At 35.2% G+C, this 17,236-nt stretch overlaps 1 protein-coding gene across 3 annotated transcripts in view; it reads left to right on the top strand.

Annotated features, from left to right (window-relative positions):
* The window catches only part of ANKIB1 (ankyrin repeat and IBR domain containing 1), a 267,100-nt gene that overhangs the window by 172,706 nt on the left and 77,158 nt on the right, over positions 1-17,236 (top strand). For all 3 annotated transcript variants that reach the window (XM_054655962.2, XM_016945131.4, XM_016945132.4), the window contains 2 exons: positions 367-664; positions 12,301-12,483. In XM_054655962.2, coding sequence (XP_054511937.1) covers positions 367-664; positions 12,301-12,483 — 481 coding nt within the window. The remainder of the gene's footprint in view (positions 1-366; positions 665-12,300; positions 12,484-17,236) is intronic.

Consider the following 17,236-nt stretch of genomic DNA (forward strand, 5'->3'; position numbering starts at 1 on the left):
CCTTAGGCATCTGTATAATTGACATTAATCTGTAAATTACCACTGTGTTTTCTTTTCCTGTCCATTCCTCACCTGTTACATTTCTCATCTTCCTTTTTTCTTCCTTTTCCCTTCCTTTCCCTCCCTTTTAATTAGCAAGTAGTATAAAGATATTTACATTTATTTTTCTTAGTATTGTTATTCTAGAATAGAGTTTTTAAAAACTAAGAATTAGTCATTCAAGCTGTTGTAAACCAGACCCTCAGTATAAATTGGATTATCAGCTTAGAAGTAGAGTTCATCTTTTAAAAGTGTTATCTTCAATGTATTTCAAGGTAGAAAATAAGTGATTTTCATCCTTTATTTTTCCCTTTCTTTCCATTTTAGGACTTTTCTTGGTAGAGATGGAAATCCAAATAAACGGAATGTGCACAATGAAACATCTATGCATTTGTTGTGTATGGGACCTCAAATTATGATATCTGAAGGAGCCCTTCATCCTCGCTTGGCACGCCCCACAGAAGATGATTTCAGAAGAGCAGATTGTCTGCAGATGATCTTAAAATGGAAAGGAGCAAAACTTGACCAGGGTGAATATGAGAGAGCAGCTATTGATGCTGTTGATAACAAAAAAAACACACCCTTGCACTATGCTGCTGCCTCAGGGATGAAAGCCTGTGTAGAGGTAAAATTTTTTTTTTTTAATATTCTGCATTGTAAAATTTGTATCCAGGTGATATGTAACTGTCAGTGTTTTTTTTTTTTTTTTTTTTTGATTGTCTTAGTAATTTGGTCTTTTTTTCTCTCTTTTGTCTTCTAAAAGACCCTTTTAAATAAACGGCCTCTTTTTTTTTTTTTTTTTTTTTGAGACAGAGTCTTGCTCTGTTGCCAGGCTGGAGTGCAGTGGCGTGATCTTGGCTCACTACAACCTCTGCCTCCCAAGTTGAAGAGATTCTCCTGCCTCAGCCTCCCCAGTAGCTGGGACTACAGGCACGCGCCACAACGCCCAGCTAATTTTTGTATTTTTAGTAGAGACGGGGTTTCACCATGTTGGCCAGGATGGTCTCCATCTCTTGACCTCGTGATCCACCCACCTCAGCCTCCCAAAGTGCTGGGATTACAGGCGGGAGTCACTGCACCCAACCAACGGCCTCTTTTAAATAAAGTTATTTCATTGTTCTAGGGAGGGAGAAAGCCTCACAGGTGAACAATCACTTTTGTAGTAAAGTGGAGCCAAGAGCAATTAAAAATTTGTTGATATCTCTTAAGATATTGGTCATCAATTAAGCACTATCGTATTTAGAGTCATAGTTATAGTAGAGAGATATATTCTGCTTTTTTGCTGATTTTTTTGGTCACCAATTTATAAAATTTATACATGTTAAGTATAGCAAATTTTTGGCAAGTGGGACCTATAGTTTATGTAGAATTGATGAGCTCACTAAGCAATGGATAAATATTAACAAATACATTTATTGGAGTCTTTTTAAAATCACTTGGAATTTTAAAATGTGTATTTTTCTGTTTAATTTGTGTTAAAGTGCTCCTGAATACATACTGTATTATATTGTAATTTTTCCATATATATTTCATGTATAAATATATAGCATTATTTATATCTACAAAATATTTAACAACTAATTAGATAAAATCACGCATATAATATGAGATCTTAACTAAGTTAAGGAATCATTATATAGTATCGTCACTACTATACATACAACAGAATAGGTTTTTCTCAGCTACCAACATTCATATCCATCCTTACATATCTCATAGAAGTTCTTTTGCATAGATGTATTTAAGTATGTGTGAGGAGCATATTAGACTGGATTACAGAGTATCTTTATTACTAAAAGTATATACCTTTATTGGAAAAAAAATTATCATAATCAGATTAAAATATATACCTGAAAATTTCTTGTTTCCTTAATGTTGTTCATGTATACTTTAGACTTCTAAGTAGATCAATATACCAAAAATATGAATGTTCATTTTCTTATATTAAAAGATTACCATCACTTATATTATTTCTTCAGTATATCTGAAGTGTCAATTCTTTGATTTCTAATATGCTTGTGATCTTATCTTTTGTTTACTGCTAATGTTTGTGATACTTGCTAATCTTTTAGAGTCTTTGTCATTTCATTGAGTTTGTGTAACCTTTACCCATTAGTTAGTTAGTGATGGTCATTAACTTGAAACTATTTTTCAAGCAATACTTTCTTGTTTGTTTGTTGTTTTAAGAGACAAGGTCTCTCTATGTTGTCCAGGCTGGTCTCAAACTCTTGGGATTAAGCGATCTCCCTCCCTCATCTTCCGGAGTAGCTAGGACTACAGGCACACACATGCCACCAAGCCTGGCTGCAATGTTTTCTAACGTTGATTCACTGTGGTGGAAGAATCTCCTAGGATTTGGAGGGTAGGGGACTAATAGCAGAATTCCTGAGGCTTTTTACACAAGCTTCTCTGTACATTGTCCTGTGTTTACCTATTGTGGAAGAATTCCTGCTATAATGACTCACCATTATTGATGGGACTGCATCATATTTCTCAAATGGACTGGAGTAGAAAGTAGATTTTTCTGGATAGTAGCAATAGTGCTCTTAAATATTTTAAATAGGCCGGGCACGGTGGCTCACACCTGTAATCCCAGCACTTTGGGAGGCCGAGGCGGGCAGATCACAAGGTCAGGAGTTTGAGACCAGCCTGGCCAATATGGTGAAACCCCATCTCTACTAAAAATACAAAAATTAGCCAGGCGTGGTGGCAGGCACCTGTAGTCCCAGCTGCTTGGGAGGCTGAGGCAGGAGAATCGCCTGAATATGGGAGGCAGAGGTTGCAGTGAGTCAAGATGGTGCCGCTGCACTCCAGCCTGGGCAACAGAGCGAGACTCCATCTAAAAAATATATATATATATACATATATATATGTGCATATATATATGTATATATATATATAAATTAAATGCTTTAATATCTTGCTCCCAACTTTTCTTTATAAGCATTGCTTTAGTAGTTGTTGATTTTGAAGTATGTTGACAATGACATACTTATTAAATTTTTCAAAAAATTGAGAGTGGTGTTTTTACCAGCGTTATTTTTTGCTCAGTGAAAGAAATTAGTGCCAGGTTTATACTGTACTATCTGGCAGGCCTGACAATTTGCTTGATATGTATGTGTGAGCATGTAAATGTGTGTGTGTGCTTTAACTGTTTGACCTATCAGCATATCACATCACATAAATCACATCATTTGATGATTGTTTTCATTTTCTGTATTCAGAAGAGCTCTTTGACTTACTATTAAATATAAAACATTCTAAAAGGAGCCCTATAAATACCTTACATTTATTCTAGTTTTTTATAACATTTCAGCATATTTTATTCAGATAAAGCTTATCTTTGATCTGTTATATATACTTGAGTATATATACTCTTGTCCAACCTTAGGCCCTTAATGATTTTTTATTATGCATACTGCTAATTAAACCAGAAGAGTTTCTCAGGGAAGCATATATTAACTATCTCCAGAAGCCTTATTTTGTTTTCTTGTACAAGTGCATACAATAAATACAGTTGTCACTTGGTATCCAAGGGAGATTTGCTCCAGGACTCTCTGCAGATACGAAAATCCACAGATGCTCAAATCCCTTATAGAAAATGGCACAGTATTTGCATATAACCTACACACATCCTCCTTATACTTTAAATTGTCTCTAGATTGCGTATAATACCTAGTACAATATAAGTGTTGTTAGGGAATAATGACAAGAAAGAAACGTGGATGTTCAATACAGACACAACCATCCATATTTGTTTTCCAAATATTTTTTACCTGCTGTTGGTTGAATCCAGGGATGTGGAATCTAAGGATGTGGAAACCACAGATAGAGAAGGCTGACTATACATTAAAATATGTGACCTGTTTAACTGTACAACTTAATTCTTAGTATGAGTCTCTAGTTATTTTCAGGTGGTATCATACTACTTTGATGAACGGGAAAGGCTTAGATGTCTCTTATAAAGTTTACTGTCATAGTTAATTTAAATATTTTTTTTCTAAACTTATTTCTTTGTATCATTGCTTTTAGTCTTTGGCTGTAAGAATAATAGTTATAATAACTAACATTTGTATAATGCTTTCTGATGTTTATAGTGCTCATTGGTACCAAGCATGATATAAAGGTTTGGGTTGAGTGAAAGTGTCAGCAGATATTTATTTATGTTTCATAAAACTAAGAGATTATAGTATGGTGGAGGGAGCATTGATTTTTAGTCTTGATCCTCAGAGTAACTATCCATGGAACCTTGCATGTGTCACTCAGCCACTGTAATAGTTTCCTCTTGGGTGGTTGGAATAGATGATCTCAAATTTATTTAGAAGATTCCTTTTAACACAAATTCTCTATTAGCCTGTTATTGCAGTAAAATTTATCCCATTTTTAGTGTCTAGCCTTTAAGATCAAAGAGATTATCTTTTTTCCCATTGTTAAGGCCAACCTGTTTCTTGACTACATCTGTGGAAGTATATCTTCTCTAGCTGTCGAAAATGTTTTTCTCTCTGGTATATTTATTTAAGGATAGAGTTGATGAAGTCATCATTGGCATTTAATAATTTAAACAGTTTCTTATAGCTCATTATTTTGTACCATAGAAATAAAATATTTAAGACTTCCCCATCTCCCTGTAATAATTATGTTCTGTAATAAGCACCCCCCCACACACGCACACAGAACATAAAATTAAAACCCCTTAATTATAGAGTTCTTCAGGCAACCTCCAGGTGTGAAGGTATCACATGGTATGTAGAGAGTTGCATTGGTTATCTGTGTCTCTGATGCCTAAATCTGACTTCTCTGAACTTCATGCTATATTGTTGTCTGGTTGACTTCCTCGTATGGATATCCAACAATCTCTCAAATTCAGCGTTTTCAAAATTGTACTGTCTTCTTTTCTACCCAGTAGAGACTTCACTAGTGCTTGATTCTTGACTCTAGATTCTATTAATGATGCTACCATTATCTCCTTATCCAGTATTGATACCTGCACTTATCTTGGATCTGCCTCTTTTTTTTTAATTGCATCAAACTCATACTACCCATGGCAGAGTAGACCTCTGTCTCTTTGGACCAGTTCCTCCATTTATTTCTGTGGCCACTTTCTAACACCAAGTGCTTTATGTTGAATCCTCATTTTGGCATATTTTTCAGAACTTCCTTACACAGAAAAACCTGGAGTTTCACAAATTAATTATTCTAAATTATTTGTGAGATAAAAATAATGCAAAGGAGTAGTCTACAATTGTTTGACAATTAGAAATGCTTATATGATAAACATTTGTTAAGGACAGACTATAAATAAAGCACCTGAAATTCTAATTTTATTTAATATTCCAAAAATTATTTACAGGTCAGCAAACTTTTCTGTGAAAGCCCAGATAGTAAATATTTTAGGCAACTCTGACATTTTACCCTGAAAGCAGCCACAGACAATACAGAAACAAAAGAGAATGGCAGTGTTCTAATAAATCTTTATTTATGGACATCACCATTTGAATTGCTTATAATTTTCGTATGTCATGAAATAATTCTATTTATTCTTTTCAACCATTTGAAAATGTAAAAACTGTTTTTAGCTTGTGGGCTATACAGAAACAGGCAGCAGGTTTGATTTGGCCTAAGATGACTCCATACTTGAAGCTTATTTTAAATATGTAAAATAACATTATCAATATGTAACAGGTCCTATAGGCTTCAGTTATACAAAGGACTTAAAAAGTACTATGTAATGGATACTCAGCACACAAAAATAAAGCTCCATTAAAACATAAGTCTGACAAAAATTTAATAAATAATATACTGTTCTTAGTTACTGAGAGTTTTTGTTTTCTACTTGGGAACAGGAATGGACTTGAGAGGGGTGGTGGGTTAGGTCTATTAGCATGGCTTAGTAAAACATCCAGTGATATTTCTTCCTTTGGTAGACTTCCATAGAGCAACCCTAGTCATTAGGCCTCATTATGTTTCCATTAGTGCTTAACCTGTAATAGTGATTCAGTAAATGGTGAATGTGACAGGGGTTGTTTTTGATAGTGCTTTACTCTTTGTGAAAAGCATTTTTTTTTAATGAGTGTTATCTTAGATATTTCCTATTCAGCTGTGCCCTACTTGCTTATTCAGAGTTTTAAGTGTAGCTGCTTCATGTCAGATCAAATAGAGGTCACTATAAAATCAAAGGTGGTAAGTCACACTTTTCCTTTACAGCTACAGGGCCTATTTGACACTTTGGCAGCTATGGGAGCGTTTCACACTTCATTGAAAAGTCGTAAAAACCATTCACAGGTCAGACTGAAGAATATTACCTAATTATATTGTGTTTTTGGCACCTAGAGTTTTAAAACTGTGTAAAGAATACAGGAATTATATTTCTGGTTCAGTAACTGAGTAACTTTGCCTGTCTGGGCCTCTGTTTTCTAATTTTTAATCAAGATACTTAAGATCTCATTATTGTCCCTCAACATTATGATGCTAAGGCCTATATTAACTATTTAGGCAGTGACTGTTACAGGTATTGAAGAGATAATTTTTTAATTTTACATATCCTGGAAGATTTCATGGGTAGTAGTAAGATTGGAGTGGGTAATATTTCAGTTTAAGTATTTGGAGGAGGCTATTCAAAATGTGGCTCTCAGACCTGCAGCATCAGTTCTGACAACTTGTTATAATAAACAAATTATTGGGCCAACCAGACCTTCACATTCTGAACTTGTATCTCTGGGAATAGATTCCAGAAATGTTTAGCAAGTTCTCCTGGTGATTATTTGCATGGCAGAGTTTGAGAAGCACTGTTCTAGGTCTCAGACATATGCAGATTGAAATATTTTGTGGAGGAGTAATAAAACATTACTTTAAAGGAGGATAGAGGATGTACCAAGTAGAAAGTACTAAATGCCAAGGTTAAGAATTTGGGGTTTCTTTTAGAGAAAATTGAGCCATTGAAAATTTTTTGGCCAAGTGCGGTGGCTCACACCTGTAATCCCACTACTTTGGTTGGCCGAGGCGGGAGCGTATCTTGAGCCCAAAAGTTCAAGATCAGCCTGGGCAACATAGTGAGAGCTCGTTTCTACTAAAAATCAAAAAATTAGCCAGTCGTGGTGATGCACACCTGTAGTCCCAGCTACTCAGGAGGCTGAGGTGGAAGGATCACTTGAGCCCAGGAGGTGGAGGCTGCAGTGAGCCGTGATCATGCTACTGTACTCCAGCCTGGGTGACAGAGCGAGATCCTGTCTCCAAAAAAAAAAAAAGAAAAAGAATTTTTAATCGGAGAGTGATATTATGAAAGCAAATATGATGAGATTAGCCTGATGGTTGTAATGTACAATAGATTTGAATGGGGTACTTCCAAAGCAGTGTTTCTTAAAGCCTTGCTACTCAAAAGAATCGTCCTTAGACTGGCATTGACATCAGTCACCTGAGAACTTGTTGGAAATGCAGAATCTCAGCTCCATCCAAGACCAACCAAATTTGAATGTAGTTTAACAAAATCCCAAAGGGATTCTTATTTAAAGCTTGAGAACCCTAGCTTGGGGCATAATTTGTGGGCTACCTATATTGGAATCACCTGTAAAAAGTATACATACCTCTTACAGTCCCCTCTCCATATCTACCTAATATGACTATCAAGCTACCCAAATAATTCTTACACAGTTTGAAAACCTTTGTGCTAGAACAGTAGTTCTAAGCATGGCTGCACAGAAACCTCAGACCAATAAAATCTAAATTTGTGAGAGGGGACCCCAGACATTGGTAAGTTGAGTACCAATGTATTAGAAGGAGTGATAGGAGTTAGAAGATTAATGCGCTAATTCTATTGTGAACTGACAGAGCGTCTGGGTTTGTGTGGTGGTACTGGAGATGGAAAGAATGAGGCAGATGCCAGGGACATTGTGAAGAACTGTTAGCCTTTGGTGACTCAGTCATTTGATAATAAGAAAGCAAGGGAAAGAAAGGTTAAAAAAGAAAAGGATGGAGGCTCTATAATGTTTAATATTGACAATAGTGAGCTCTCTCTTTTTGATTTGTGTACATTCTCTATACCTGCTATCACATCTATAATTAGAGTAAAATTAATTAACTTTATTTTTAAATAAGATGGGCATGATTTTAAGCCCAAGTGACTTCGAAGCCTGCTAACAATTAACAGACATTAGAAAGTAAGGTGAAATGGAGAAAGTGGTTGAAAGGAAGAGAGAATGTATTGAGTTTTCATTTAGAAGGCTAGATATTGACATCCTAGCTTATCCACATGAAATGGTAGGCAGGCTGTTGACAATTACAACTAAAGTGTTAGGGAATAAAGAATATAGACACTCATTTAGAATTTAGAATTGAGTGTTATCTACATAGAGTTGACAGCTAAAAGCAAGATAATGTATAGATGAGAGATGCAAGGAAAAGACTTTAGGTTATAGATAAAATAACAGAATTAAAGTCACAGCATCAATTTGAAGAATGCCTGTGTTCAAAGAGATGAGAACAAGAAGTAGTGCCTATGAGGGAAACACAAAAAATAGAGAAATAAAAGAACCAAGATGATACAATGTCAAAGATGCAAGAGAAGAATTTCAAGGAGAGGAGCTGTTTAATCATGTAATGTGCTGCAGAAAGCTAAAGGAATTGAGGGACTGAGAAACGCTGATAGATTTGAGAGTTAGGAGGTATTAATGACTTTCTGGAATATTGTTTCATTAAAATAGTCCAGGTAGAAGTCATATTCCTGGGCATAATTGAGTCATTTGCTGAGGAAATTGAGAGACAGTTGGTATCAATAACTAATTTGAGAAATGTGAAGGCCAAGAAAGATAGAAAATTTTTAGGAAAGTAACTAGAAGGATAGCAGGATTAAGTTATAATCCTGAGTAAGTCAATCCAGAGTCACCACCCATTTAGAGGGTGATCAAAGGGATGGGGTAGGGTTTGTCTTGAATAGTAGGGGTTACCTCTCTTAAAGCCCCCTACCCCTCTTCCTCTGGAATTGTGAATGGAAAGAAAGGCAGAATAGAAGAACAGATGTGCTGCGATCATGATAATTTGGTTTCTTTTAAGGTAGAACATTTTACGTGCCACCAAGATAGGCTTAAAACCATATTTAAGTAAAATATTCAGTCCTCCTATTAAGCCCTCCTTAGCTAATTTGAGACTGGGAAAGCAGATACTTAGTTGGGATGCTTTGGTTGAAGCATTTAAAAAGTACTCTTCAGAACCAGACATAACTTTCTATTTTGTCAAAGTAAGACACCTAACTTTATTCCACAACACTTTAGCAGCTATCTCCCCTTAATGCATCTTTTACTTACTGGTGTTCCTGACTTTATGCCGTAAAGGTCAGCAAGCTGAAGTACTTTTTAACACATTCTCCTCAATGTCAGGCATTATTGCTGTCAGCTGTCTTCCATGCCAAAGATAACATGCAGGTGGATTTTCATAGCCAAGTCTAATGCTACAAACATGGATCCTTCCATTTCATAATTGATTATGAGTTTCTCTACAGGTGCCAAATGGCAGCAATGAGATACAGGTCTTTATGGTTCCTTCACCCCAACTGCAGTCAAACTCATTAGGGAGCACCTTGCAAAGATAGTTTACCAATCATTCTCACCCAAGTTCTAATAATGGTCAGCAGTTACCTTCAACAATGACTTCTCACACATCCCCTCTTCACACACATTTTTTTAACCCCCCAATGAATGAAGTCCACGTTCTGGCATATCCTTTTAATAAGGTTCCCCTTACCAAGATTCTGTTAGGGTACAGCTTCTTAAATTTTGTTGTCTTTGCTTTTGTTAAGGAAGACTAGGGCATTAAGTTAAAGATGATTTGTCTTGTTTTCTAAAATTTAATATTTTTTGTGTGGTAATATCTGTTGCAAAGTAAACCAAATCCTGATTTTGAAAGTTATCCCAGCATGCATTTTAGAAATAATTTTCTGGGACTTTGAATAAAGAACTCAAGAATAAAGTCAGCTCTTTAGTTCTGCAGCAGTCAGGAGCAGATAGTCTATTTTGTGTTTAGGTGTTGGTAACCTGTGAAACAGAGAGGGTAGAAATAGTAATAGATCCTGCTATGGATATGATAAGTCGCTGGATTTACTATAAGTTCCCCGTATTGAATAAATGAGGTAATATAAATTTATCAGTTTCCACAGCCACATTGGTTGTACTTTAGGCTCATTGCTTCTCAAACATTTTTGTGCAAAAAGAATCTCTTGGAGATCAGAATGACATTTTGATTCAGAGGCCTGGGCTTGGAGGGGTTTGGGGATGAGGCTGAGATTCTTCATTTCTAACAAATTCCCAGGAGATACTACTGGTCCCCAGACCACACTTGCAGTAAAAAGGTTCTAGGTGGTAAATAGCAGCTGCTAAGACCTTGCCCTCGGAATCTAGAAGGTGGCTGCCAGAATGACAACTTAGAGCCATTCTTAGCAAACATTTTTCTGTAAAGGACCAGATAGTAAATCTTTTAAGCATTGTGGCCATAGGTCTATATTTCATAGTCTTGTTTGATTTGCTTATTTTTACAACTTAAAAACCACCTTAGCTCTAAGGCATACCTCTGGCTAGAGCAAGAAGCTAAAGTCAAATCCAGTGGGCTTGTCAAGTTAGCCCATGGCTTCCAGATCTGGCATTGATATAAGCCCGTTGTTTTGTAAGCATTCTTAGGACTGTAGGAGAACCGTGAGGATTCCCGTTCCAAAGAACTTTATAGGAAGATTGTGTGTTTATTGAGGAGAGAAAGAAGATAAAATTATTTGGAAGAAAATAAAAAGAAGCTACCATTTTGATTAACTCATGCGAAATGAAAATTTCTAAAAAGTGTTAACATTTAGATCATAAGTAAGAGTCTGGGCAGAACTTCAAGATGGACCCAGAATGCATTTCACTTCGATTTATATGATTAGTCTACCTACTTACGAGTCAGTATAGTGTCCAGTCATGGTTAAAAACTTGGTCAGACTTGTATCTGAATCCCAGTTCTACTGCTTACTAGCTGGGTAATTTTAGTTAGTCAAGCTACTTAACTATTCTGAGATACAATAATACCCCTGTTTTATGGGCTTGTTAATATTAAATGAGAGTGTGTGCTTTAAAGTGTTTAGAAAACAATAAATAGTGACTGTTACTATATTATTATGAGTATGACTGAATCCTATAAAAGAATCCTGTGGCTGGGCGCGGTGGCTCACACCTTTAATCCTAGTATTTTGGGAGGCCAAGGCGGATGGATCACCTGAAGTCAGGAGTTCAAGATTAGTCTAAGCAACATAGTGAAACCCCGTCTCTACTAAAAATAGAAAAATTAGCTGGGTGTGGTGGCGGGTGCCTGTAATCCCAGCTACTCGGGAGGCTGAGGCAGGAGAATCACTTGAACCTAGGTTGCAGTGAACCAGAATCATGCCATTGCACTCCAGTCTGGGTGACAGATCAAAACTCTGTCTCAAAAACAAAAACAAAAATAATCCTGTGACTGTCAGGCTGTCCATTAGAGTTGTCCTAGACATGGCTTTCCTGGCATTCATGCCCTTCTTAATATCTTTGCAGACATAATGGGAAACTTGAACCTACAGTCCTTAATAACAACATACTTAATTTCTGCAAAGCTAGCAGAAACCTCATTACTAAACAAGTCAAGCTACTATTCCATGTGTTTTTAAAGGTGGGATTTCTTTGGGTCAAAGAGAGATGGATAGACTTAGCTTCCCAATATGGCTATCAGTAGCTAGTCCCATTACTTATTTTGAAGAATATTGAAAACAGCTTTACCTCAGTGACTTGCTCATCCTAATTTCATTTCAGTGTTTCACTGGATAATGAATGAAACTTTTGTCTGCCATGCCAGGACATCCAGACTTTACTAGTTAAATTAACAGTATCAGCAGTGTCCTTGTTTAACAAAGATTTATAGAAATTATAAGAAATTTAAAAATTTAAAGTACTGAGTAACTATAAGCTTTTTCAAATTTTATTTTTGGACTACACAAAATGCTTAATTTCTAAAGTTTAAAAAATTGGTTTTGGGTTTTTTTAAATTATTTTTTAACGAGAGGAAGTCATTCATTACTGAAAAACAAGAATTACTAATCTTAAAATCAGAAGCCACTGGTATCTAAATACCTTTTTTTTTTGTCATTTCAAATACATACTGTACATACTGTTGCATTTTTGTTGTGTTAATTTTATTATATTTTTAATGTTTTAAAAATAGCATGAAATAACTTATTTGAACCTGTAGTTGCAAGTTTTTGAAAAAAAACTTTTTTAGCTTTTAGTAAAACATGGAGGAGACTTGTTTGCTGAGAATGAAAATAAAGATACTCCTTGTGATTGTGCTGAAAAGCAACACCACAAAGATTTGGCCCTCAATCTGGAATCTCAAATGGTATTCTCACGGGATCCCGAGGCTGAAGAAATAGAAGCTGAATATGCTGCATTAGACAAACGAGAGGTCAGTTTATTTTTTCTTCTCAGTAAAAAAATTACATGTAATTTTAGATTTTATGTTGTTTTGTATTTTTCTTCTTTAAAAGTCAGTTTGTGTGTTCTTCTTTACAGTATTCTAAATATCCTGTCATCTTCATAGCCATAAAGTATAAAAATACATCTAGGCCAACCACGGTGGCTCATGCCTGTAGTTCCAGTGCTTTGGGAGGCCAAGGCACCGGAGTTCTGAGACCAGCCTGGGCTATAGCAAGACTCTATCTACAAAAAATTTTTAAAATTTGCCAGGAATGGTGGCCCACACTCATTGTCCTAACTACTCAGGAGGCTGAGGCAAGAGGATCACTTGAGTCCAAGAGTTCAAGGCTGCCATGAGCTATGATCATGCCAGGACACTCCAGCCTGGCGACAAAGTGAGACCCTGTCTCTAACTTTAAAAATAAATAAATAATAACATCTAGGAAACCTGGAGCTATAGGTCTTTTGTCTATCATATATGAGTGTGTTTACTTACAAATAAATAAGGTGCTGATGTGAGATATGAATCGCATTTACTCCTCCTACTACAAGACTCCAGTCCTCCTGTTCATCAGTCTCACCTTCTCTTTTGGATTGATCATATCAACAAACATGCTTTGGTAGATCCCATCTTAAAAACAAAACAAAAAACATAAAAGCAGCCATTGACTCAACCCTTCCCTAGCCCTGTGTCTCTTCCCCTTTAGTTGTAGCCCCATATCATCTTCTTATGAGAAAACCACTTCCTCACTTTCCATTCACTCTTTAGCCCACTGCAGTATGACTTTCTTCCCTTCTACTCTGATGGAACTGCCCCCCGTCATGGAGTGACATGTTGCCAAATTTAGTAGGTACTTTTCTGCCCTCATCTTACTTGAATTCCTCAGTGGCACTTGATGCAATTGACCAATCCCTTCTTAATGAAACACTTTCCTCTTGGCTTTGGGGACAACATTCTCTTCTGATTTTCCTTTATGTCTTCCCGGTCTCAATAAATATTACCTCTGTCCACTGAGTTGCTCAAGCATAAATGGGGGAAGCATTCTTGATTCCTCACATTTTCTTAATCATCACATCCAAACAATTGGGGAATCCTGTCAATTTTACCTCCAAAAATACAACCTAAATTCATTTGTTCTTCCTAACCTGTACTCCTACCTCTCTAGGCCCTCACCACCTTCACTTCTTATCTGAGCTACTGTAATAGTTTCCTTACTGGTCTTCTTCCTTCTATTCTTGTATCTTTAGAATCCATATTGTACACAGGATTCAGAATGACATTTTAAATGTTATACATATCATTTAAATCATTTAATGATTTTTCGTTTTACTTAGAATAAAATCCAAACTGTTTGCTCAGTTGTAAGCCCTTATGTGATCTGACCACTACCTACCTTTCCAGCATTATCTCAGACCTTTTTTCCCCGGCACACTTTGCTCAAATTGTAATACCTAGACTACACCAAGGCATTTGCAATTGTTCTTTCCTATGTCTGAAATCTCGCAGTTATTTTTTGCCGTTCTTTCTAAAATAGGTCTCCTCTCTTCCCGTTATTCTTTACTGTATGCCCTTTTTATTTTAATTTTTAAATTTTTTATTAATATTTTTGATTGAAAAATAATAATTGTATACATTTGGAAGTATAGTGTTGTGTTTTGATATGTATATACAATGTGGAATGATTAAATCAAGCTAATTAACATATCCATCCCTAACTCACCTATCATTTTTTAAAGGTGAGACATTTGAAATGTACTCTTATTTTGAAATATACAATACATTATTATTGGCTAAAGTCACCATTGTGTAATAGATCTCAAAACCTATTCTTCCTGTCTTATCTGAAACTTTATACCCCCTGTTTATTTTTCATAGGACCTATCACATGCTATAATTATTTTATGTATTTTGTTTACTTGTTTATTGCCTTTCTCTCCTATTAGAGTGTCAATTCCATGAAGGCTAGAGCCATATCTGCCTATTCAGCAGACTGTTTTCAGTGTTTGAAACACTGCTTGCACAAAACAGGCATCCATAGATATTTCTTAAAGAAATTATAACACAGTAAATTTTTTCCTCCCAAAAGGATTCTGATTCCTCAGTGTTTAGTGCTAACTTGATTCTAAAAGGTATTATGTAACTACTGGTTTGTACATGTTTAGAAAAATAATCATACAATCGTGTTGTTTATTTTCCCCATGGATTCCCAACAATTTCGGAGCTTTATACTCTCCATATGGCCAAAAGAACTGAGGTTCTTGGGATTAAAATTTACTTTTTAAAAAATCTTTGTTTCTGTAGTTAGGTTATTTTATAGGCAAGCTTATTCAGATTAAGTACACATAGAAAGAGAGAAGGCCTATGCCCTAAGCGTTTTGCTGACCCTTCACACGGTTATTTAATCCACATGGGAACCTTGAATGACAGTTGTGCTCTCCTCCCCACCTTTTTTTAGTGAGGAAGTAAACTAGAAAATAACTGAATAAGTTGCCAGAATCAAAGTGAGCTGAACTTGATTCTTCTGACTTCAGGTCCAAACAACTTCCGTTTGCCATATTGCCTCCTTTTTGACAATCCATTATCTTGCGTCAAACAGAAATTTTTACTGTAATAATTAGTGTAGTCATTTAGTCAGAAGACATTTAAGCAGTAATATTCCAGAAATAATATTGATGTAATTAAACTGCAAGACATTTAGTTTTTTCCCCAAAATACCATCTTATTTTAATTTATAATTGAATCAGGTAATAACAGTAGGCATTATCAGTAGATTTAATATCTAAAAGGACTTAATATAACTAATATTATGTTAAGAAAAAAGTTACAGAAAAGTTTGATACTAATTCTATAGGAAAAACTACTATGTACAAGAAGAATATTGAAGTATACCAAAATGATCATTATGATTATAGGTAATCTCCTTTACAATTATTATTTTGTCTATTTTCATGCATTTCCTGACATTTATAATGAGTATTTATTGCTAAAAATGTAAAATAATTTCTTCATCCTGACTGTATCCCCGAGTGGTAACAGTTTCTTAAGTGTACTACCAGACTTAAGCAAACATATATGTATATTGAATTTTTAATGCAAAAGTAAGATCATGTCATATATTGTATTCTATATTTTTTCAACTTAACAATATATCATGAACATCTCTCCTAAGTCTGAACATACAATCTACATATTTTAAACATTTACCTATTGCTAAACTTCTAAGTAATTTATATATTTTTACCTTTAAAAACAAGGCTACAGTGAATATTTGTCTGATATATATCGTCTTTATCCAATTGTGCCATTATTGTAGTTAAAAATACAGGTTCTAGAGCCAGACTGAGTTCATATCTTTGCCTGATGGCTGACTTACTATGTGACCTTGAGCAGATTATTTAAACTCTCTGCCTCAGTCTCTTCTTAAAATGAAGTTAACAGTCCCTACCTCATAAGGTTATAGTGATCCTTAATGAGTTAATATATGTATATGCTTTGACCAGTGCCTGGCTCATTTTAAACATTAGCTAATTGTCTGCTGCTATAATCATGATTATTACTTCGTAGTCGTCATTATTGCGTTGTTTACACATTTTAAAAGTATAGTTCCTATATGTCTTTAGAAATTGATTTGATGGGCCATAAGATTTTAAACTTTGTCAGATGCTCTTAAGCTGTCCTTTGGAAAGATTATATTGATTTACTTTTATTTCATTAGTATATTAGAGAATCTTTTTCTCCACATTCTTGCTAGCATTGAATATTATCAGTGTTATTATTTACCCAGTTTGGACAAATAAATGGTACCTTGTTTATTTCTCTGATTATCGTGTAAATTGACTGTTCAGTTGTGCATTTTCTATGAAGTTTGTTTTCTTAATGCTTTCTAAGAGAACTTTGTGTATTTTTCCATATCCTAAGTTTTTTACTTATATGGTATTCAGAGTTATAACTTTTTTTCCTTTTTGTCTTCTGAATTTGTGACTTGCTAATACTATGATCACATGTCCCTGTATTTTTCTAGTTTTGTAGATTTTTTCAACCCATATTGGATTTGTTTTGTCTACTATTTTCACAATGTAAAGAGTAATACTTTCATACTCAAATAAATACCTATATTACCTGGATGTTTATAACAGTACTATTTGTAATAGCCAAAAGGTGAAAACAACTCAAACATTTATCAACTAATGAATGGGTAAACAAGATGTGAGATATACACACAATAGAATATTACTCAGCCATAAAAAGGAATGAACTACTAATACACGCTATATATAATATGGATCAACCTCAGAAACATTATGCTAAGTGCGAGAAGCCAGACACAAAAGGTCACATTTGAATGATTCCATTTATATGAAAGATCCAAAACAGATAAAAGCCATAGAAACAGAACTCATATGCTGGACATTGCCTTAGCTGGCTACCTGGTTAGCAGGTTTAACCTACTCTGTTCTGCAGGAGCTGCTGGCTTCCTGTGATGCTCAGGCAAGAACAGCTGAATAAGGAGCGAGAAAACTAAAATGCCAAGAACTAGGGGCAGGGAAGATAAGGAGTGACTGCTTAATGTTTATAGGACTTTCTTTTGGAGTGATGGAAATGTTTTTAAACTAGATAAAGGTGGTGATTGTACAACACTGAAAATGTTCTAGATGCTGCTGAATTGTACACCTTAAAGTGGTTAATTTTATGTTATGAGTTTTACCTGAATTTTTTTAAAATTATTTTTTGAGACAGAGTC

The sequence above is a fragment of the Pan troglodytes genome, chromosome 6 (assembly GCF_028858775.2).
Source record: "Pan troglodytes isolate AG18354 chromosome 6, NHGRI_mPanTro3-v2.0_pri, whole genome shotgun sequence".
Classification (NCBI taxonomy): Eukaryota; Metazoa; Chordata; class Mammalia; order Primates; family Hominidae; genus Pan; species Pan troglodytes.